Genomic DNA, 22,190 nt, shown 5'->3' on the forward strand with positions numbered 1-22,190 from the left:
CCTGCTTGCTGCTGCCTGATCTGCAGCTGAGTGTCCAGGGATGGCCTTTGAGTGACCCTACAGGTTTTCCCTTAGTTCAGAACCATTTAAGCGTATGCTTAAAACTAAATATCTGTTTTGCTGCTTTGCTGAATTGAGGCTAAGTGGGGAACTGATATCACTAAATACATGTTTTTTTTTTTTTTTTCTTTTGTATTCAAGCTCCAGCATGAGCAGCAGTGCAGCTTGCCAGGACTCTGCAACAACAAAGGTAGGAGCTGCAAAATGAGAATAAGTGAAAGAGCATGAGAATGCGTCACCCACCATTCACATTCCACGTGAAGATCCACCCACCATTAATACTGTACATGGTGTTCCTGCCTCCGGGGTATCTTTGCCACTAAATAGCCAGAAATCGGAACTACATCTAAAGAAAGACGCGTTATTTCGGTGAATGGAGCTATTTGTTCTCCATGCCTCGTGTGTCGGCGCCGCTGCCCTGGTGCAGCCCCGGGAACGTGCTGGTTCTCAGGCTGCGCCGGGGCCGGGCGCAGGCCGCGGCTCCTCGGCGGCGCTGGCGGTGCCGGCGGCAGGGGAGCCCCGTGCTGCGTCGCGCTCGCCGTACCGCGCAGCGGAGCAGCCCGCGGGAGCTGCGCGCGGTCATAAACGTGTTTTACAGGCGGCTCTTAGCGTGTGCTGAGCGATGCTTGTTCTGCTGGGGAGAGGTGAGAGCGAGGCTGCTTCTCTGTGGTCTGTAATACATAAAGATTATGATATAATGCTTCAGTTTTTGTCCTTGTGCTTTGCCCAGTCCTTGTCCTCGGTTTGTTCACAGTTCAGCCTGTTCTGTTCTGGAAAGGTTAACATACTGCCTGTGGTTGAAAGCAATTATTAGCCAGAATAAGTGGCATGTTTATATGCCTCTCTCCTTATTTACCCGCTCTCTGCGGGCTGGCGCGGGGTCCTCCCAGGGCTGCCTTTTGACCCCTGGCAGCATTTGACGCTGCTACAGGAAGTTTCATATTTTTAAGGTAAAATATGACAGGCCCAGTCTCCTCCAGTTATATATTCTCCAGCAAATGGATAGGGTGAGAACTGTGTCAGCTCAAATCACTATCATGACACTTAATTTAATGTACCTCCTGCAGTTATCTTGAAAGTGCCTGGATTCTTTGGAGCGAGCCTGGATTCGCCCCCTCAGGATTACAGTCAGGATCAGCCCTGGGGACAGGAGGGGGACCTTCCGCAAGCTCCCAGCTGCACGAAGCTTCAGGAAAGTGAGTGCTGGGGCCCCAAACAGTGTTTGTAACTGTCAGGAAATTTATGAACAATTCATAAATGTGTTTTACAGACAGCTGTTAGTGTGTGCTCAGCAATACTCGTTCTGTCAGGGAATACTTGTTACAGGGTTATAGCCAGGCCACTTAAATATTATGATCCATAATATATAAATAGTGGGCCAAGTGCTGCTGCTGCTTTGTGCTTTAGAGAGAGGCCTGTGCATTCTGCCTGGGTTCTTACAAGCAGCCCAATAAACGTGTGCCTGCAAGCCATGTAGTAACAGACACCTGGCATGTCACCCGGTGCTGGGGTCACCTAACAGCCGTCACACTGTGTCACTCGTGTGCGGTGGCTGTGCTTGGAGGGAAGGGCAGGGCGACGCTTGCCAGGGGCTGTGTGGATGATGCAGTGATGAGCGGGGTGACCGAGCCCCAGCAGGAACCTGTGCTGCCACCGCGGACCCCTGGATTGCGGGTAGAGCTTTAGCTTTCATTTGCCTAGAACCAATTCAGATTAAGGCTAAATGCCAAAATAAATGTATATTAACAGCACACCAGTCCCATTTAGAGATGCCTGAATGGAAACATGCACGGGACATGTCTGAGGGCCTTTCCTCCCCTTGGAGTTGCTGGCTGCCTTGTGCTGGAGCCTGGTGCTGAGCAGCACCCAGCGGGTGTCTCGGGTGCCGGGCAGAGGGGACAGTCCCATCTCCGCACCGCGGCTGGTGCCGCCGGGCGCGCTCGGCCCCCTCGCAGGGCCGGGCCGTGGCTCTGCTGCCCGGCGGGTGTCTCAGGTGCCGCGCAGAGGGGACAGTCCCATCTCCACACCGCGGCTGGTGCCGCCGGGCGCGCTCGGCCCCCTCGCAGGGCCGGGCCGCCGGCCCCGCTCGCCCTGCTGCCCGGGGGGTGTCTCGGGGCCGGCGGCCCGGCCTGCCCTGCTGCCGGTGCCGTTGTGTCCCGGGAGCAGGACCCTGTTGGCCCGGCTGGGCCTCCCCTCGGCGCGTCGCTGCAGTCCTGAGCAGCAGCCTCTCTGCAGCAGAGCACGGTGTACGAGTGTCTGCCCGCCCAGAGCCTGTGCCTATGCTGTGTGAAAGAGCAAATAGCGCTTTCTCCAGTGCGAAGTATCTGCGAGGCCTTCGGGTCTGTGTATGTGGAAGCTCAGAGCCCTCCCATGGAGCTGAGCGGGCCTTCCCCTTGCTCCCGCAGAGCAATTCATGCCCTTGTGCACTGCGGGAGCCTCCTCTGGCAGCCTCGGTGAGCGGGAGGCTGCAGGAGCCGCTCAGCCGCGCTCACCTCCCTTCCCCGGCGCATGGAAAGCGACCCGTCGCTTTGGAAAAACTGTTATTGCAGATCATGCCACAGGCACACTGGGATATGCGTTTGCAGTGTATCTTAGAATATTTCCTGGATACTAAGCAGCAATTAGAGTTTTCCTTTGGAATCAATTCATTTCATACTGCCATGGTAGGCAGGGAGGATCTTATTGAAACTCTAGGATTTTTAATATTATTACACTAAAGACTCTCTCAGTATCAGCATCTCCATGGGGGAGCATTAACACACTGTAATGTGTAGCAACTTCTCCAGTTCAGGAAATCTTGTTGTATTTGTAATGGGGCATTTGGGGCATATATTATGTATGGGGCATATATTTCTCATTTCCACCAGGCATCATCTTTTCTTCTCTCTAAATTACTCTCCAAATCAAGAGGAAAAAAAAAAGCATTGTATTTTTTACCTCTCTCTCTCTATATATATATATATATTAAATCTTTGGACCCATCAGAACATTAGGAGTCTATCCCATAGAACCTGCAAGGGCCTTGGTTGAACAGGGGGACTAGACCTGTATGTGTTAGAGCATATCCAGTTATTACCACTGCTCAGCAAGGACCAGTCTAACATGCTTTACCAGAGGGAAGCAACAACCAGAACGGGAGGTTTTGATCCGAGGTTGGGACTGCAGCCAGGAGGAAAAGGGGGATGCAGCATTTCTGCTCTTGTTGAAAGCAAAACATTCTACATTACTGACAGGAATATGGCAATAATGTTTACGGTGCTTTTGGATACCTCTCATAGAGAGCATGGAAGCTCGTAGCGTTTCTCCGGGTAAGCAGTGTGATCATGCCAGGATACAGAGGGAGGACCTGGAGCAGAAACGAGTGGTCTCAGCTCCCCCGAGAGCTGTCAGGGGAGCAAGGCCTCCGGAGCCCCCAGCAAAGCAGGAGCAGGGCTGTCTGCTCAGCGGGTAGAGGAACGTGCAGGGGAAGAAGGCTCTAAAGACTGAAAAAGCGGAAGGCTGTTTAGGTGGCAAATGGAGCTGGCTCAAAAGAGCTCGTAAAGATGAGCACATCTAAGCAAAAACAAGTCACAAGAGAGGAAAAAAAAAAGAGGTTTGTTTGGCAATAGGCGAATATCAGGGAGGGGATTTCCCTGTAGCAATGGAGTAGAGCATCCATTAAATGCTCTGCCATTCAGATGGTTCTTCTTTTTTAAGAGCAAGAGAGGAGGCACAAATGGGAGGGCAGTGGTGCCCTGAATGAAGCTTTTCCTCGTGTATCCCGTGGCTCCAGGCAGTCGCCATGCCCCAGGCCGTGCAGGAGAGCAGAACCGGGCCCGTCTCTCCGGCTCCCTGCCGCGGGTGCTTCACAGGGTGCTTCGGGGGCCTTTCGGACCTGCCCGGGCATTGCGGCTCCTGCTGTGTCTTGGCCATTGTGAAGTTTCTCCCCTGTCTTCACAGAATCTTCCTGCAGGGCACTCCCATCACTTAATGCAGCTGTGAAGGACACAGGGTGCTTCCCACCTCTTTAATGTGCTTAAAAATAACTTGTTTCCCCTCCCTCCTTGAATTCATCCTTCTCCCTGTTTTTTCCTTTACACTAACAACCCCAGCACCCTGCGGACGTTTTCGTCCCTCTCGCTGCTCTCCAGCCCACCTCTAGGTAAGGTGCCCAGCGCTCCCTGCGTTCGGCTGCCGTGGAGCTGCTCGTGCGGTGCAGGCCGTGCTGCTCCTCCACGTTCAGCTCATTCGCATCATCCGCTCATTTCGGTGTGTTCTCCTCTCGTCACTGAAAGGTGGCAGCGCCCGCAGCAGCAGACCCGGAGCCGCGAGGGGCAGCCCGGGTGCTGCCGTCTCGGTTCTCCGGCTGCCCGGATCCCCGGGCCGCCCCCGCTGCTCGCCCGGCGCGGGGCAGCATCGAGTGTCCCGCGGCAGCCGGGGGCGCTCGGAGCTGCTCGGGCTGTTCCCTGCTGAGAAAACCAGGTCGGTTTGACACCGTTTGTGCTTGCTCAGGCCACGGCAGCTGCTACGTATCTCCCAGATGCCGTTAGAGAATAATTGAGCTCGTATTGATTGAATTATAATTCTTCAGCTCTTTTTCCTTCTGACGTCACCTACCTTCCAAAAGCTCTCCAAGACTTGTGACTTGGGCAGAACATTAACCAGGAGAAACTGTACCAGGATTTCCAGCTAAGTGGAAGTCAACAGATTAATCATTTTCTTTGCAAAGTTTATCTTTTTCCAGCCCGGGGCTCGTGAGCGCCGTCCTTGAGCTCCCTTCGCGCTGAGCCCCGCTGCTCCCGCCGCCGAAGCGGGGCCGGGAGCGGTTCCCGGAGCGGTTCCCGGCGCTGGCGCGGGGCTCGGCGCGGTTCCCGGTTCCCGGCCCGCGGAGCCCGCCCGCAGCGCGCGCGTTTCCTGTTGCTGCAGGCCGCGCCGCGGAAAGGCGCGTGGGGCCGGGCCGGGGCCGCATGGCGGTGAGCAGCGCGGCGGGGCCGGGGCCGGTACCGGCGGGGCCTGCTCTGGGGCCGCTGCTCTGCGCAAGGGGGCTTGGGGGGGACGCAGGGGGCCGGTACCGGCGGGGCCTGCTCCGGGGTCGGCGGTGCCGGCCGCGGAGGGTTCGGAGGGACCCAGGCGGCCGGCAGCGGTTCGGGACCCAGCAGAGCTCGCGGAGAACCGGAACCGGAGGGGCCGCGTGCCGCAGGAGCCGCCTCGGGGCTCGGCGCGGCGGAGCCCGGAACCGCCGGGGCCCGCTCGCTCGCTCGCGCGGAGCCCGGGCCGCAGCCGCGCGGAGCCCGGCGGAGCCCGGCGGAGCCGGCGCGCGGCGCCGGGCGGGGGCGGGGGCCTGCGCGGGGCGCGCCCGAGCGCGGCGGCGGCGGCGGCGGCCCCGGAGCTCCAGGGCCGCCCGGCCGGGCCCAGCGCAGCGCGCGGCGCCGCCGCCGCCGGGGCCTGGGGCCGCCGCTCCGCCCGCCGCGCCCGGGCCGCCCCGCTCCGCGCGGGGATGAGGAGCTGCTTCTGCCTGCGCCGCGGGAGCCGCGAGCCGCCGCCAGCCGCGCGGGCAACAGTTAAGTGTCCCCGGGGCCGCCGGGCCCCGCGCGCCGGTTCCGAGCCCGGCCCGGGGGAGGCCCCGCGGCGGCGGCGGGGGCGCCGGGCCCCGCGCGCTGCCCCTCGGGGACCCTCCGGCCGGAGCGGGGCCGCCGGGCGTTGCGGCGCGTTGCGGCGCGTTGCGGCGCGTTGCGGCTCGCGGAGGGCATCTTTGTTTGCGGCGCTTTGTCTGGCGCGCGGGCGGCGGCGGCTCCTCTCGAGCTCCGCGTTCCGTGCGGAGGAGAGCGAGGAACTTCCCCGCGTCGGGCCTAGCAGGGGCTTCGCTCCCCGCCGTGACCTTGACCTCCCGGGGGCTCCCGGGCTGGTCGGACGAGGTGATAGCAAGGACTGTGTGTGTTGCTGTCTATTGCCATGAGCATTCCCTGCGCTGCCCGCCTTTCCTGCCTGTGCCCGGGGTTTCTGCACAGCTCAGGGTGATAACGCGCGGTGTTTCTCTCTGCAGCGCTGACCAGAGCCACGATGCCGGTCTGCCTGTGTAGCCTTTGTGTTGGGAAGACTTAAGGATTTTCATGTTGGTGCTTGGAATGGTTCAAGACCCTTAAACTTAAGGATTTGAGATTTTCTATGGGTTGGGAAGCCCCTGGCTCGGTCCCGTTGGTGCAGGTGGTGAGTGTTTCTGTGGGAAGGCAAGCGGACTTGCCCAGGTGCTCAGCTGCTCGCCTCCAAACCTGCTTTCTCTGCCTTGTATTTCATTTCACCTGCGCTAGAACATGCAAAAACGCACCTGTGTTTAGCCTGCCATGCCATGTGGCCAGTTAGCAATGCAGTTTGGTGCCATCTCTGTTATTTTTAGCTGAAATAGCCTTATCCATTAGATTTTCCCAACACAGTGTGGCGAAAGCTCCGTGTGAGGTTCGGGAGGTGTGAAGGTGCCACAGAACATCCCTGTTTTGCAGCACGCGGGTGCTCCTGTCGGAGTGAACCCCAGGCCGAGGGTTCCCTCAGGCCCAGGGGCTCGTTCCTGCGCCTGCCAAGATGGAAATAACTGAGCTGGGTGCCATTTACGTCTCGCTGCCTGGTGCAAGGTCATCTGCGTGGGGAGATCTATTCTGGTTTGAAATAGGAGACTCTTCACAAAATAGTGCCCATAGCTGGAGCAGCGGGAAGGCCTGCATTGGACCGATGCCGTTATCCCAGTTCCTGTTTCCATGCGGTTCCGTCTCTGGTGGTCTGGGCCGCTGTCCCCGAGCGGGATCTTGTCCCCAGCGCGGTTCCCGGCGCGGCTCCGGCTTGTCCTTGTCCCTGCTCGTGCTCCCTTGCTGCACCACGTGCCGCGTTGCTGTCCCATTCCTGGAGCTCTGGCCTTCCCTGCAGGGGCAGAGCGCCTCGTGCAGGGCGCTGCCGGCCTCGCCGCGGGCACACGCGTGTCCCGTTCGTTGGGGCCCTGCGCCCTGACCCTGCCGCCTCCCCTCTGAGGGGACGCGGAGCGGCGCTGCGCGTGGGCCGAGGTTCTAGCTGCGCGTGCGCCTGCTTGGGGAGAGCTTTCCTATAGCTGCAGGGACTTGGTGACAAAGGTGGGACATTTTTCCAATTTTGCCTCAGCTCGTGCTCTTCCTGTGGACAAAAAAGTAAGTCAGTGTCACAGTGCAGGGCTTGTGGTTGAAGGAAGAAACATTATAACAATTAATAATAGTTATTATTTAACTTCCAATGTGACGTGTTTTGCAGCAGCGTGACGTTCCTTTAGCAAAGGCATCCTCAGGCCTGACCCGTTGTTGCACCATCTGCTTGTGAAAGTTGTCCAGTTTGTTGGACTACCAGGAAGGAAAAATGCTCTAACAAATAACACTTTTGCATCTAAAACTGTGTGTCCCTTTGTGCGTGTTCCAGGCAGAGCAGCCGTGTGGTCAGGTCACCCTAATGGAGCACTTGACATGAGCTGCGAGGCCAGCAGGAAAATATGTGCAGGATAAGCTACTGAAAGCAGAGATGAGCGAGCAAGAAAATGGACGGGAGACAAACCAGGAATGTTAGAGAGCAAAACCAAGCGTGAGCAGGCAGGCCCAGGAGGCAGCCGTCCCCGGGTGATGGGATCAGGGAGCCCCGGGCAGGAAGTACCTTGCAGGGGGTGGCCCGGTGTGACCAGCAGCGCGTGCTGTGCGCTGATGGATCGAATCCTGCTCGGGATCGTGTGACGGCTGTGGGTCTGCAGGCCTGGGATCCTTTCGGAGATGTGGCCGGCGGATCCGCGTGGGGCTGCGGAGCAGCGTGGCCCGCGGAGCCCGGCAGCGGCCCACGGGAGCAGGGCTCGCTGCCGGTGCTGCCCCCGTGGGCTCCGGGAAGGGCCCGTCTGCCTGGTCCTGCTGGTTGCCCCGAGTGCAGCTGCTCGCGGCCGCGCTGGCCCTGCCGCTGCGCAGAGCTCCCCGCGCTGCCGCGCAGCGGGTCCGTCCGGCGCCTCTCGTGCCGCGGATCCCCTGCGCGAACGGAGGAGCCGCCCCACGGGGGCAGCGAGCCGGGTCCTGCGGCCTGGTCACTGCAGGAGGCGGGTGGGCACAGCCGCCCCGCGGGGGACACGGCCGGCCCTGCGTTCCGCCATCGAAGAGCCCGTTGTGCGCGAGGCCGCGGCAGGGAGCAGCACGAGGCAGCGACTCGCGTTGCCGGGGGCGTCTCCGTCCTTCCCGCCCGCTTTGTCCGAGCGGCCGCGCGGCGCCCGGGAGCCTCTTCCTGCGCCAGGGTCGCGTCCGGCCTCCCTTCCTGCCGGCCGCGTGCGGGGCGGCTCCTCCAGGGAGCCCCTTCCAAGCGGCTGCTCCTCCGCGACGCTGTTGGGGCCGCTCCGGAGGAGCCCTGCAGCGGTGGGACGGGCTCCCGTTGGGAGGCTCAGGGACGCGGCTCCCCGCGGGCTGCCTTGAGCTCTCGGCCGCCGTGGTGAGGGGCAGGCGTAGGTTGGGCTGGATTGCTTGAGAACTGCATTAAAACAGCAGGCTGTCTAGTAAGGGTGCTTGTCAAATCCTGGTCCTGAATTCAGTCTGTTGTTTCACTGTTCGTTTTGTTTTTTTATTTTAAGTTCAAAGACATGACAGAAACGAAAGCAAACCTCTGCCGATGCCCGGAGGCCGGAGTGAAGCGCAGCTCGTCGTGTGCGTGACCGCCCGGCCGGGAGCTCCCTGTAGCCCGCGCGGAGCTTGCACGAGCGCCCGCCGCCTGGCCGGACCGGTTCTGCTGCTCCGTGCCCGCTCCAGAAGCATCCTCGACGCCATCGGCACAGGAGCCGTTGTCTTCGTGGGTGCCGGTCCCGCCAGCCCCTGCGCTGGCGGCCGTGGCGCAGCCCCAGCCCGCGCGGCAGGACCCGCGCGTGGGTCCCGGGCACCGGTCCCAGCTCCTGCTTGGAGCTGCGCGGCGCTGCCCGCCCTGCCGCTTGGATCCTGCGCCGTGTCGAGGCGGGAAGCCCCGCTCCGCTCCTGCGCAGCCTCGGCTGTTACCGCCATAAAAAGGCTTTGTGTGAGCGTGACAAAGCGAGGATTGATGGGGTTTCCTCCCCCGCGCGCGCTCCGGGTCAGGCTGTGCAGCTCGCTCCGTGCCGCTCGCGGCCTGGCACCTCATCCACAGAGCACAGAGGTGCCCTTCTTCCCGCAGCCCGGGCGGGCTGGTGGCAGGATGGGCCGTGTGGCTCCGACACCGTCCCGGGGCGCCGGGGCCGCGCGTCGCCCGTGGCTGCTCCCGTCAGCTGCCCCCGCATCCAGGCTTGTCCCGGAGCCGCCTCGGGAGCCCGGCCGCGGAGGTGCCGCCGGCGAGGCCACGTCCCGCGGGAGCCCGGGTCCTGTGAGCGCCCTCGTGAAGGAGGAGCAGAGAACGTTCCCATCTCTCCTGGCTGCTGCAGGGCTTTGAAGAGGGGTGAAACGCACGAGGTGGTTTAGTGCTGGTGCCGATCCAGCCCCCGTGGCGTTGCAGGCCCCGCGGAGCTGCGGGTGTGCGGCCAAGGAGCAGTTTGCTGGTGCTCCGAGGGGGCTGGAGAACGGAGCTGCTTTCCCAGGTGCGGCAGCGGTGACGCTGACGTCTGCTGTGCCGTTTCCTTCCACGTTAGTTACCTCCAGTGCAGTCCAGAACGGCCTCGCAGCAGCCGATATCGCCATTCGTTATCTGCCAGCTCCTCCCGAAGCGTAATAGCAAGTCATCGGGTTATTGCGAGTGACTTGGAAGAGTTTCAGAGAGTGCGCGTTGGTACGAAGAACAGATTGCGTGTTCTTTATTGAATTCACATTCTGTTTGCTCGGTCCTGTGTGCGGCAGGCCCTCCTCTCTGGATTACGTGCAGGGTATTTTGGGCGCTCGAGGGCTGCTGCGTGGGAGCGCGGCAGCGCCGGGTCTGTCCGCGCGTGCGAGCGGGGTCCCTGCGCGGGGCCGTGGCAGGTGGAGCGGTGCCGGGCGAGGGGCAGGGCAGGACGCGGCCCTGGGCAGCCCTGCGCGTCGGTGCCGGCTGCTCTGGTGCTGGTGCCGGGGTTCGTGTGCTGGTGTCGCTGACCCGGGGCCCAGACTTGCTCTTTTCTGTTGCCTGCAGCACGGTGTTTGCTCGGACTGGGCACTGAAGTGTCAAGCAGGTCCCCGGGCACCGGCGCTCGCCTCTGCCTTTTCTAGCAGCAGTAAGTAACGCCGGGAAGCGCCGGGGTGCGGAGCTGCCTCGGGAGCGCTGCCCGCGTCCCGGCCGGCGCCGCGCAGCGAGCGCCCGCGCTGCGGCCCTGCCGCCCTCCCCGCCAGCCCTGCAGCAGCGCGGCCGCCTCTCCTGCTTCCCGCAGCAGCATCTCCCCCACTGAGTTGGTTTTACCCTCCTCTACCCTTTGCATATCTCCCTGCCCTGGTGTGTTCAGTGCTGTCCTCCCTGTGCTCCTGGGAGATGCTCGGCTTTCCCGAAGGCCCCTCTGCTTTGCCTCGGAGCATCCCGCGCTGCTTGGTCTGTTCCCTGCGCGCAGGCTCTCGGCAGCGAGCGCCGTTCGGCGTCCAGCGCCAGAGACATCTGTGCTGCGACGTGAGGAAGCCCTTGCGAGGGAGGGTGTGATGGGGCCGGCGCCTCCCGGGAAGCCCCGGCTTGTTCGACACCTTTGGGGATGCGGAGCCTCGTGACGAGGCTGCTGGGAGCAGATTTCTTGATGCTCAAAATGGCAGAGCTCCTCTCACCAGCCTGCCTCAGGGATGAAATTCCCTCCTTGTTGGGACTGGAGGGATAAGCCTGGGTTTTCCTACCGTTGCTAAACGGAGACTGGCCCATGCTAAACATTCAGTAAAATTAATCTCAGAAGAGGCTGTCGGCCCAAATTCCAAACCTATCAGGCATTGCACAAATGCAGCTTATCAGAAGCAAACGAAGAAGCAGAAGGTGTGTCTGGCCTAATGCGGGCTTGGACTTGGCAGTCTCGTGGCTGTGCTTGAGCGCGCGGCGGCCGGGCCGGCGCGTTCTGCCGGGCTGTGCTGCAGAGCAGCCCCTAATCCTGCTCCCTGCGTTTCAGGATCAGTCCACGATGCCTGAAGTGCGAGACCTCTCCGATGCTTTGCCCGACTTGCCGATGGATCCCATCACCGGCGTTGGCGTCGTTGCATCCCGGAACCGAGCGCCGACGGGCTACGATGTAGTAAGTAGAGCTGTTTCGGCTGCCATTGCTCAAGTTTTTGTTCTGTATTAATGAGCTTTTACTTTTCTGGGAATAGCGTCATTCCCAGAGAGGACTTGCCTTCAGGAATGTGTTCTAGGACGTGATTTGTGTGTACAGCTGCCCACCTCGCTCTCCTGCAGCGCAGTTTGTGGGTGCAATCGTGCTGCTTCATCTGTGCTGCTCCAGAGGAGTGTCATTACCTGGAGGAGGGTTTTCAGAAACAGCTGGCCAGTGTGGCATGCAAATTTAATAATCCTAGCAACATTCATCCTGAAGGATTCCTAAGTAGTGCACAAATTATATCTCTGCATAAATGGATCCCACATCAGCTGTTTAATCCCACGTATCAGCACTGCACAGTGATGATGAGAAGCTTCAGAATGGAAAGCAGAGTTTCACATCCAGCTCGTTGCAGGGACATTTTTGATGGTTAGAATGCAAACCCCTGAATTAGGCATTGGCAGGAGGCTGGGCAGCAAGAGAGAGCAGCTGGGTACAGTAGAGAGGAGAGAAATAAACACATCTGAATGGATAGATGGAGCTTGGTGTTTAACATCTGTGTGTTCCCTGCATTGCTTGGATAAATTGCTGTATAACAAATAGCATGATTTCCCCCTCCCCGCCCCAATAGGCTAGTGGCCCAACCCCTGAAACACCATAAAATACTAATCCCATAGAGCTTTCTATGAAGATTTGCTCCACGGTCTCCATCTGCTCACCTTTCTATGTGTCTTGCTCCAACGGGAGCTGGTGGCTGCAGCTCTGCAGCTCTGGGCAGTAGCAGAGCCTGTGCAGGGCGAAAAGGAGGAAAATGGATGAGGCTGAAATAGGGCATTCCAGGAGAGAGTTGAGAAAAGGCTCCTTGGAGACCTGGAAGGGTTTTTGAATTGACTGCATTTTTCCGGGTGCTGATTGCCTGCATGAACCGTGTAATTAGCTGCTTGCTCTGATAAAGGAGCACGGCCGGCGCGAGAGCTGCGATAAGGGAGGTGCCCCCTGCCCAAGCGGCGGGCAGGGCGCGCTGGCCCCGCGCGCGGCTCGATGGGGAGCGCGAGCGCCAGTGCCGCTTGCACTGAGCAAGATAAAAGGTTCTTCGTGCGGTGGCTTAATCCAATTAGGGCGGCCGCGGCGTGATGCTGCTGAGCGCGGTCGCGCGCTCCGGGGCGCGGGGCTGCCCTTCCTCCCGTCCTCGCGCCCCGCACGCACGAGGAGCTGCCCAGCCCGCGGCAGCTCGCAGGGCTGCGGCAGGGACGGTGCGGCCGGGAGCCGGCCTCTCCCTCAGCCCGTTGGGCGGCCAGTCCGCCCCGACGCCGCGGAGGCTGCGGCGCTGCAGGTGCCACCGCGGAGCGTCCTGGGGCCGCGTGGGGCCGCGCTCTGCCGCGTGGGGCCGCGTGGGGCCGCGCGGGCTGTCCGCGCGCTCCGTCGCGTTGCACGAGCTGGATGCAGTTACCCGACTCAGAGGCGCATGCGGCGAGCGGCGCTGCCGCTTCCCACGACCCCCGGGACCCCGTCCTTGCTCTCCCGAGGCACGAAGCCAGCTGTGCAGGTGTCAACTGTAAGGGCAGCGGGAGAAGCCCGTGGTGTGTTCCGAGCCCTGGCTGTCTGTCCCGGGACACCGCTGCCATCTCCCGGGTACCTGCTCGCTTTGCTACGGCCACAGCATCCCGCAGCGCGCGGTTCCGCAGGGGCACCCAGGGCTGCGTGGGAAGGTCTCTGTTAGCGGTCGGTTTGACATCTGCTGGTTTCAGTCGTGGCTGTGAGCTTTGGGAGGTGGAGTACCCGGTTCTCCTTTTCTGAGACAGATACGTTATTTATAGCTCTTAGCTAGTTTTCATTCACACGCTTCCTACAGTAAGCAAGCGCTGCAGTGTTATTTCCCTTTCTCCTTTGCCAGGCCGCCCGTGGCCGAGGCCACAGCGCTGCAGGTGACACCAGCCCCGGGGACCTCCCTGGGCAGCCGGGAGGTTTGTTCCCCCCGGAGTTTTTGATTATCCAGAAATGTATCTGCATTCCCTCGTGCCTTTTAGGAAACGGCTCCTGACGCCGGCAGTGCCCGGCCAGGCCGAGCGCGACCAGGCGCAGCCGGGCTCTTGCTGCGCACGGCGCCCGTTCCTGGCCTCGGTGGGTGCGGGTTCCTCGGCCGAGGCGGGGGAGGTTCCGAGCGCCGGCCGGGCCAGCCGGGGCTGCTCCTGCCGGCACGGCGCTGCCCACGAGGGCACGTTCCCAGCTCCGGGCTCGCGGCGGCAGCGGGATGCTCCTGGCCTGCAGGAGCCAGCGGGTGATGCAAGGAGCTTCCTGTTTGCGTTGCTCTGCTCTCTTTCCCCGTGCGTTTCTGACGAGTCCGTGCACGCCTTGCTCGGGCCTGGAGGGAGCGTGGGGCAGGAGCAGCCGGGCGCAGCGCGCGGGATGGGCTGTGGGTGCTGGTGCCGTTGTGTTTCCTGGAACGGTTCCGCTCGGGGCGGCCGCGGGGACAGCCCCGGCCACACGTGCGCTGCCAGGGCCAGCGTCAAAGACCTGCAGCCCGTGCGGGCTGTGAAACGTTGGCAAGTCTCTGAAGAAAAATTGGATGCTTCATTTCATGACTTACTGGGAAATTAACTTGTCTTTTTATTAGGTGTTTGACTAGTTGGAATGTGAGGCTTTTCCCAAAAAGGGGCTCTCTTGCGCCGTTAGGTCGTGGTGGGAGCAGCCCCGAGCAGGGTCCTCCCCCGCAGGGCTCCGTCCCCACGGGCGGCGCAGGGCCCGTCCCCACGCTGCTCCTTGCGCCCTCCTGCCGGCTCCTCCAGCGCGGGGAGCCCTGCTGGGGCCGTGCGGCGCGGCCGGGAGGGCAGCGCGGCCGGGGGACGAGCCCCTCGGAAGGGGCTCATGGGGGTTCCCTCCGGCCTGGCTTCCCTGGGCCGCGCTCGTGTCTCCCGGGCACAGCCGGGTTTTCCCTGCCCTCGGTGCCGGGTTTGCCGTGGTGCAAGGACGCTCCGTTGGGCTGCGGCAGGACGGGGCAGCGCTGTGCAGGTGCAGGGCTGCTCCCCGCACCGTGGGCACCAGCACTCGCCGTCTGCCTCTTGGAAGCAGCTTCTGGCCCAGAGACCAAAATTCCTTTCGCTTCTCTGTGAAAGCAGTGCTGAGATCAGGCGGTTTCCTGAGCTTGTTGGAGCAGATCTGTCCCTGCCATTACACGTGTCCCTTTGTAACTCCTCCAGGCCATTTGCTGTAGTCGTTTATCACATGGTTCTCCGGAGTGTTCTGCAAGTGCTCGCAGCTTGTGCTGTGTTACTGAGCTTGTGCCCATCAACAGATTATTTTCCTTGGAATTTACCTTCCTGGCCCCATTTGCATGTTAGGCGTTTTATCCCCTTAATACATAATGCTGTTGCAGGCATTCCTTAGCAGCGTTGCACTATTAACTCCGTCAGCCCCGTTACCGGCTCGACCCCACGCTGGCCACGGCGCTCGTGCGGGCGGTGAGGAGCGAGTCGAGCGGCAGCGCTGAGCGCGGCCGGGCACGGGGCTGCGCGCGGGGGCGGCCGCCGTTCCCCAGGGCGGCCCTGGCAGCTGCTCCGCGGCGCGGATCCGGCCCCCCCGGCTCAGCGCGGATCCAGCCCCCTGCTCCATGGCGCGGATCCGTCCCCCCCGGCTCAACACGGATCCGGCCCCCCCGGCTCAGCGCGGATCCAGCCCCCTGCTCCATGGCGCGGATCCGGCCCCCCCGGCTCAACACGGATCCGGTCCCCCTGGCTCAGCGCGGATCCAGCCCCCTGCTCCATGGCGCGGATCCGGCCCCCGCTCCGTGGCATGGGGCGCCCGCAGCTCCTGCCTCGCGCTCCGGCGCTGGGCGGGCGCCCCGAGGCCTGCGGAGCGGTTCCCCGCGCGGAGGCTCCGCTTTGCCGCCCTGCTGAGCCTTCGGCAGCCGCGCTGCTCCCACGAGCGATGTTTTGAGCACAGTTCAAACGGCGCGTGAATCCACAGGGAAGGACGGGATAGGGACCGTTCCGAGTGCTCGCGGTGCCGCCCCAGCGCGACAGCGGCCGCAGCCGCCGCTCCGTTGCGGTCCCCGTGCGCCGGGCCCTTCCGAGCCTTGGCAGAGCGGAGCCCTCCTCCAGCTCCAACAGGGTGCCCTTGCTGGGTGCTGCCAACAGCTGCCTTAATGTGCTGACTTTCCCAAACTATTGTTTGGATGCTGCAACCAAAATGCTGTTTCCTCATTAGAATAGCTTCTGTCAGGGCATCTTTAATCAATGAGCTCCCTAGAGACAGTATTTTTAGAAGTTCTTTTTTTCCACTGCTTCTTGGAAGTTCTTTGCATTGCACCTTGTGAAAAGAAACTAATGAGATGCTGGGAGAGTTCGGGCTCCTGTTAATTAGACTGGGTCTGAGGAAGAGGCACTGCACATACATTAACTTTATCTTGGCTCACATGTCCCCTCTCCCCCTCTGTCTCCTCTTTCCAGGTTGCACAAACAGCAGATGGCTTGGATGCTGACCTCTGGAAAGATGGCTTGTTTAAATCCAAGGTCACACGATACCTGTGCTTCACGAGATCGTTTTCAAAAGAAAATGTAAGTTGGTTTGCTGAGTGTCTGCATGATTTGCATCTGAGCCTGATACGGTCCTGTGCATCAGATGATTCATTTTATGGAGCTAATTATAATTCAGGCAGGCATTTCTCTGAGTTTGGGTGAGTCAGGAGGCAAAATCTGCAGTAGAAGCGGTAGAGAAGTAACGGTTTGCATTGCAACACCCCCCTTGCATTCCTCCTCTAGCAATGGGCACTGCATACTGGCAAGTCTGATTAATTTCTAGCTCTTAATTACATACAGAAGCAAATTCAGTAGCTAATGTTGACAGAAGGAATGTGAATCAAAGGCATAACATGTATTTTTCTACAGGATTAACTCTTCATTCTTCATTGTTTTTCTGCTGAGTCTTGAAAATTTGGCCGTGTTGTGCACGTGCTACTCTGTACTAGCTGCTTTGCACAGAAATAAGATTAAGGTCATATCTGATCGGTGGCCGTTGTCTGCCCACATCTCCAGAGACTGCGTGCGGTGAGAGCCTGATGCCTTCTACCGTGTTCGCTTAATTTTCCAGTTGAGGGTAGTGTGAAATTTTCCTCTTTTCTGGAGGAACTATTTAATTCTGCAATGAATGCACTCCATCTAGTGGGTAATGCTGCTGTTCTGGGTGCTCTGGATATTCACAGTGGCTGTCGTTCAGAATATGGAATACGATTTTGTACCTGTGCTCTCAGCAGTGACAGAAACAGAAGAGCAACTGCTGCTCGTGGGTCTTGACAGGAAAACCCAGGGACCTGACAATTTGCAGCGTTTGACCTTTATTCCCTCTGCTTTCTTGCCTTGCTCTGCTTTAAAATAACCTGCAGAGCTGAGGGGAATATCACCTCCTGGAAGAACGGTGCTCTTGGTCCCCGGCTACCTGCAGCAGCGGTAGCAATAGCCCCAGACTAGGGAGGGAAGATATTAAACAGGAGGATTTGGGATCATCTGAGTATCCAGTTTATCTGTGGCTACCTTAAGTGCAAGATTGTCAGACATAATTACAGGGTAGTAGCAAACAGTGGCTGCCAGAGCAGTGTAAGTGCCCGCGGTCGGTGCCGGCTGGAGGAGTCGCCTGCTCGGCAGGGCTGGAGCCTGGTGGCCTCCTCACGAGGAGCTGGTTGTGCAGAACCTCGAAAAAAGGAACTGCAAATGCTCAGAGCTGCTCTGCCCTGATCTCGAAGGCTGCGGATTCAAATGTGCTTTAAAATAGCTCGGTATAATAATGGAGAGCAGAGGTTTGCCTGGAGTGCTTTGCCTGACAGATTCAGACTCTGGGAGGTACTTAGCAACAAGTAACAGTAAAGCACACTGACACGGTTTGATGGCTCAGGATGGAACTGTAATTGTTCTGTGTTGCATTTCTGTTTATAAAGGCTGTGTAGTAACTGAAGTGGGGTTTTTTTGTTGTTGTTTTTTTTTTCTTCCACACGTGAATCCAGGTTATTGACAACAATGTTGGCTTTAACGAGAACTGCAAAGAAAATCTGGTTCTGAACAATAGCTGAGGCTGTCATTCTAAGTTGTGTTTTTAGCTCTTCAAGTCTTGATTAATAGGACACGACATCAGTTCAGTTTTCATATGGATTCCAAATGAAGTTTATCATTCCAAATGGCGAGCTCTTTTGGAGCTTGCCTGCTTTTGGAGCTAGAACCATGTGTATTCAGTACTAATTAGCTAATGCTTGTAATAACTTTGGCTGTATCTACATGAACCATCGTCCCGTAATGCTTCTTGCTGTTACTGAAACGTCATGCTGCTGCTGTTGAGATTCCAGATGTTACGGCATGGATGAGATGAAGAATCTGTAAATGCAGGAGGTTGTCCAGCCTCTCTTACCCGTGGTCATGGGCAGCCCCTGCAGAGAGGACGCTTGAAGCACTGGCCTGGCACCCGCTTGCCTTTCTATCACTTAGTGGTCAGAAGCAATGACAAAACATCTTCATGTTTAATGGACAGGAACAGGTGGGCTTGGAGTTAGCCACGTTGTCCTGGGTAACTGCTTTTTTCTCTCTTCAGAGCCATTTAGGCAACGTCTTGGTTGATATGAAGCTTATTGACATCAAGGACACGCTACCTGTGGGCTTCATCCCCATCCAGGAGACCGTTGACACACGTAAGTTGGCGCCTCTCGGTTGCGTGTCCTGGGAGCACCGGCCTTTCCTCGCCTGTGTGCCGGGGACACGGCTGTCACCCGCCCTCAGGCCGGCGGCTCCCGGCGGCTCCGGGCGCCGTGTCCGGGCAGCCCCGGGGCCGCGGTGGATGCGACGCTCTGGACGCGGCGCCGGGGCTGGCGAGCGGGGCCGACCACATGATCCCGCGCGGGGCTCGGAATCACAGGAATGCGGCCTGGCTGGTGCCAGCGCTTGTCCGTAATGAAAGCCAGACTGCTTGGGAATAGAAAGGAGTTAAGTGAGCTTCTTTGCAGGGAATAATTCACACAGGTCTGCAGCAGACAAGGATTTTTTCCCTCACTATAGCAGCCTGGCGCAGGTTTGAACCTGTGACCCAGCAGTGAAAGGCTCTGCAAGCCATTCCTGGCCTCCCCGTGGCACCCCCCTTGCTGGGGGACCCGCACCGCACGTGGGGCCGGAGGGAGCCCTCGGCCTCCCGCGCTCCTCCTCGCCCCTTGGGACCGTGATCGCGACTTGCTGCTCTGTGGTGGGGAGGGCGCTCTGTCGCTGGTTGAAAATGCATGGGATGGCAACCTCTGCGGTCTCTAAAGCAGAGGCACTGCCTGTATTAATGAAGTGGTGCTTTTCCCTGCCTCCGTTAGCATGACTAAACACATTTCGATTGACTGTTCATAATATGTTTATTTAAAATTAGCCCTGGTTAAGCATGTGTAATTAATGGATCTAACTCCTAAACCAAGTTTGCTGCAGACCACAGGCTCTAGCCAAGTGTGAAAGAGAGAAGACAAAAGCAAATAGTCAGCTCTGTGCTATTGTGGAAGTCAAATAATAAGAGGCAGTAATTTTGTTCGGTTAAGTCTGTGGTTACACATGTTTACATTATGCTCTTCCTCTCTTAAGTGACATTTGGCTTGTAATAAATACATTAAATATAGCAGTACTTAGCAGATTATGAAAAAAATTTCAGATACAAAAATCTAAAACCTGGGGTTCTAAGATCTGTTTCGGGCATCTTCTGTGCAAGCGCTCCCTTTCCCAAGCAGGAGGAGGTTGGAGCTGAGGGCCGCAGTGCTCAGCAGCGCTGTGCATGCGGAGCCGCGCGCAGGGCCGCGCCGCGCCGCGCCTCGCACCGCCGGGGCGCTTGTTGGTGCTGCTCCGACAGCATGTTCCGTGGCCAAGATGGATCGCTATTGCGGAGATACAGATTACCAGACAGGAGGAGCCCACGGAGAAAGGGCTGCGTGCCATCTGTCGAAGGGAGGGAATATTTTTGAACTGAAGGATACTTATTCATATTAAACTGAAGGGTTTTTGTTTTCCAGGTGCGCTTTGGTACTTGTTGGTGGCTTTCGGGTTTCGCTCGGTGTCTGTAGTTCTCTCGTTCAGTTTATCAGTAAGCTTCCTTCGCTGCCCGTGTTTGCCAGCAGAAGGCTGCTCGTGCTCGCGGGTTGCTCGGGGCGGGATGAAGCGAGGCCGGTGCCCGTCCCGCGTGTCCGTGTGCCCGCGCGGCCGCCCCGCGGCCCGGTGAGGGCTGTGCCTGTGCAGACAGGCGGCCTGCGCACCCGAATCCCGCGTGGAGATGGGCCCGGGCTCTGATGGGCCCTCGTGGTCCATGATGGATAGCACGGAAGCAAGAGGAACCGCTCTGCTCTGCGCAGCAGGAAGGAGCTGTGCGGGCGGCGCGTCCACCCTGAGCACCCCGATCACGTTTGCTCGGGTGCCCCGTGGGGCATCCTGCAGTTACCCCTTGGTTAACCTGGGTTTAACCCTCCTAAGGCACCCAGACGGATCGTGTGAGCGAACAGCCGCGGTGTGTGCGGGTCAGGAGTTGCCATCCGCTCCTGGCATGTGTCACGGCTCTTGTTACTAGCCGCCCTCCACAGTCTGTTTCCCTGCCCTTCCCCGGGGTTTGGCTGCCTGCTTGGAAGCACTTGGCACGACAAACTGGCCAGCTGTGGCAGCAGCTTCCACGTGTGTGCCTAGAGGAAACCTTTGCAGCAGAAATATTTAGATACTGCTCTCCAGGCCAGCCAGGCCAGGCGAGCGTTGCCTTGGAGAGAGAAGGCCCGAGGAGCCTGCGGGTGCACGAGGAGCAGCGTTGCTGTTGGTGTCCCCGGTGTGTGGGCTGGGGCTGCCTGGTGTCTTATCTGCTCTGCACATGGGCTGCTGCCTTATCTCACTGCCGAGTGACAATCTCACACGCTGAATGCAGAAGCTCCCAATAGAGAATTTCTTCAGTCACTGAATCCACTACATGGTCTGGTTTGTTGACATATATCTGTCCTTTGGCTCCAGTTCCTGCCATAATTATTGGACTAATATTTGGAGAGACAATAAATAACATTTCCACCCTGCTCTTGCATAAAAACCAACCTCTGCCCTGGGTTGTCTTTTGCAGAAGAGGTAGCTTTCAGGAAGAAGAGGCTGTGCATTAAATTCATCCCTCGAGATTCCACCGAGGCAGCAATCTGTGATATTCGAATTCTGGGCAGATCGAAACAAGCCCCTCCTCAGTACACCTTCATAGGGTAAGTGCCCCTCACTCCACAAGCTGCTCTTGTGTTTTCTGTTAACTGCTGCACACCAAGGCTAAACGCCCCGTCTTCCTCTCATTACTAAGCAGGAATTTGTAGGAGAATTTAAAAGGTCTGTGTAAGTTTTATTAAATTTGATCTAGGAAGTGAGTAAACATCTTTTCAGTAAGACTGGTTCTTACTAATCAAGGTGTTTGGGAAACATGTCTGTGCTTGATATTTGCACACACATGCAACACTTGCTTGCAGCTTTAATGCCTTTTGTGTTGATTGCAAAGGGAGCTGAACAACATGGGCATTTGGTACCGGATGGGCAGAGTCCCACGAAACCATGAATCTTCACAAGCCACGACTCCTTCTTCCCAAGTACCATCTTCAACACCAGCTCCCAACTTGCCTAGGTAAGTTTTCCAATTATTTCCAAATAATTCCCAATGGGGAGAGCATTTTTTTTCTTATTCCGCAAAATTAAACCCCTCTTGGTTTGAAGTACTGGCCCTGCTTTTGCTTTGCTTGGACCTTTCTCCCAAGCTGCAGCCTTGCAGTCGGAAGTGACCAACCGAGCGGGTTGCCCGTTGTGCAGGGAACGCAGCGGCACGGCCTTTGTGCAGACCCTGGTGTCGTCTCCACTGTTTCCGTGCTGTTATCCGTGTCAGGGGCAGGCGCATCCCTTGGAGCCTTCCCGCACGGCGCTCGGAACCCGCTGTGCTGCGGTGCCACGGGCTCTGCAGGCTCCCGCGGCACCGCGCTCTGGAATTCACTGCACATAAAGCGCCGCCGGCAGCGGCCGTGCAGGGTCCCGGAAAGAAATGTCTTGATTTTTACAGCACGGATCTTCACTTTTTGTCTGCAGGAAGTTCCTGCCTGGGCAAATTTCCACACTAAAGAGAAAAATTATCATGGCAGGAGAATGTCGGTGGCAGTCCTTAATCACTAAGTGTGGAAGGGTCACTTTATGGCAGAACAGGGAAGGCTGCAGAACAGCTTCAGAGCTGTTGGGAACGGGGCCAAAATTAGAGCTCAGAGCATCAGCGACAGTCTGAAAAGAAGTGTTTACAAGGCTTATATATTTTATAACCTCTTGTTGTACAGTTTATGGTTTACAATGGCTGCAAGGAAATTGGATCAGTTTTGTTTTACTTGCCAAATAAAGCAAATGTCAAAATAGTCAATATAAAATGTATTCTAATTTGGCTGAGTTAAAACAGCCAGTATGCAGTGGAATAATTGAATGTTACATTAATGCCTCCTAGTAAAAACCACCTGTCTGTAGCCAGCTCCACTCTCATGCCCTGTGCATGATTTACAGGTAACTTTTACACCACCAGCCTGATCATTCAAAACATCTTTCATGTCTGTTTTTTACTCTGATTATTTATTATCCAATATATTCTTTAAGAAATAGAAATGTATATAAAAACACATCCTGCAAATATTTCATTATTACGGGAAACACATGCTACTTGGAAAGCCTTTTTTTAATACTTTATCAGCAGTGTGGTAAGTTATTCAAGCTTAATGCTGGTAGAAGATTGCAGTCACAAGTAACCTCTTATTTTCGCGTCTCTGCAGAGGTGTGAGGTTGCAGCAGCAGCCGTCGTGCCGTTGCATCCCGCGCGGATGTTTGCTGTGCGCAGGAGCGCTGCGTGGCCGGGATGCAGGAGCGGAGCGCGGCGCAGCGCGCTGCGGGGCGCCCGGCTGCGCAGGCTGCTCTGCAGGTGTGGGCTGGTGCTGCAAACTAGATGTGAA

At 58.2% G+C, this 22,190-nt stretch overlaps 1 protein-coding gene across 3 annotated transcripts in view; it reads left to right on the top strand.

Moving 5' to 3' along the window:
* The first annotated feature begins 231 nt into the window (after positions 1-231).
* MVB12B (multivesicular body subunit 12B) overlaps positions 232-22,190 on the top strand; it is a 55,510-nt gene continuing 33,551 nt past the window's right edge. The window contains exons 1-6 of one of the 3 annotated variants that reach the window (XM_088525431.1): positions 232-250; positions 11,078-11,200; positions 15,667-15,774; positions 17,792-17,888; positions 20,306-20,435; positions 20,720-20,842. In XM_088525431.1, coding sequence (XP_088381557.1) covers positions 11,090-11,200; positions 15,667-15,774; positions 17,792-17,888; positions 20,306-20,435; positions 20,720-20,842 — 569 coding nt within the window. In that variant the 5' untranslated portion in view covers positions 232-250; positions 11,078-11,089. Of the gene's footprint in view, positions 251-5,527; positions 5,600-10,119; positions 10,217-11,077; positions 11,201-15,666; positions 15,775-17,791; positions 17,889-20,305; positions 20,436-20,719; positions 20,843-22,190 lie in introns of those variants that run through there. The other 2 variants (XM_088525430.1, XM_088525432.1) reach the window with 2 other exon arrangements.

Source organism: Tinamus guttatus, unplaced genomic scaffold (genome assembly GCF_059628265.1).
Source record: "Tinamus guttatus ecotype Peru unplaced genomic scaffold, ASM5962826v1 Tinamus_guttatus_pri_ptg000226l, whole genome shotgun sequence".
Classification (NCBI taxonomy): Eukaryota; Metazoa; Chordata; class Aves; order Tinamiformes; family Tinamidae; genus Tinamus; species Tinamus guttatus.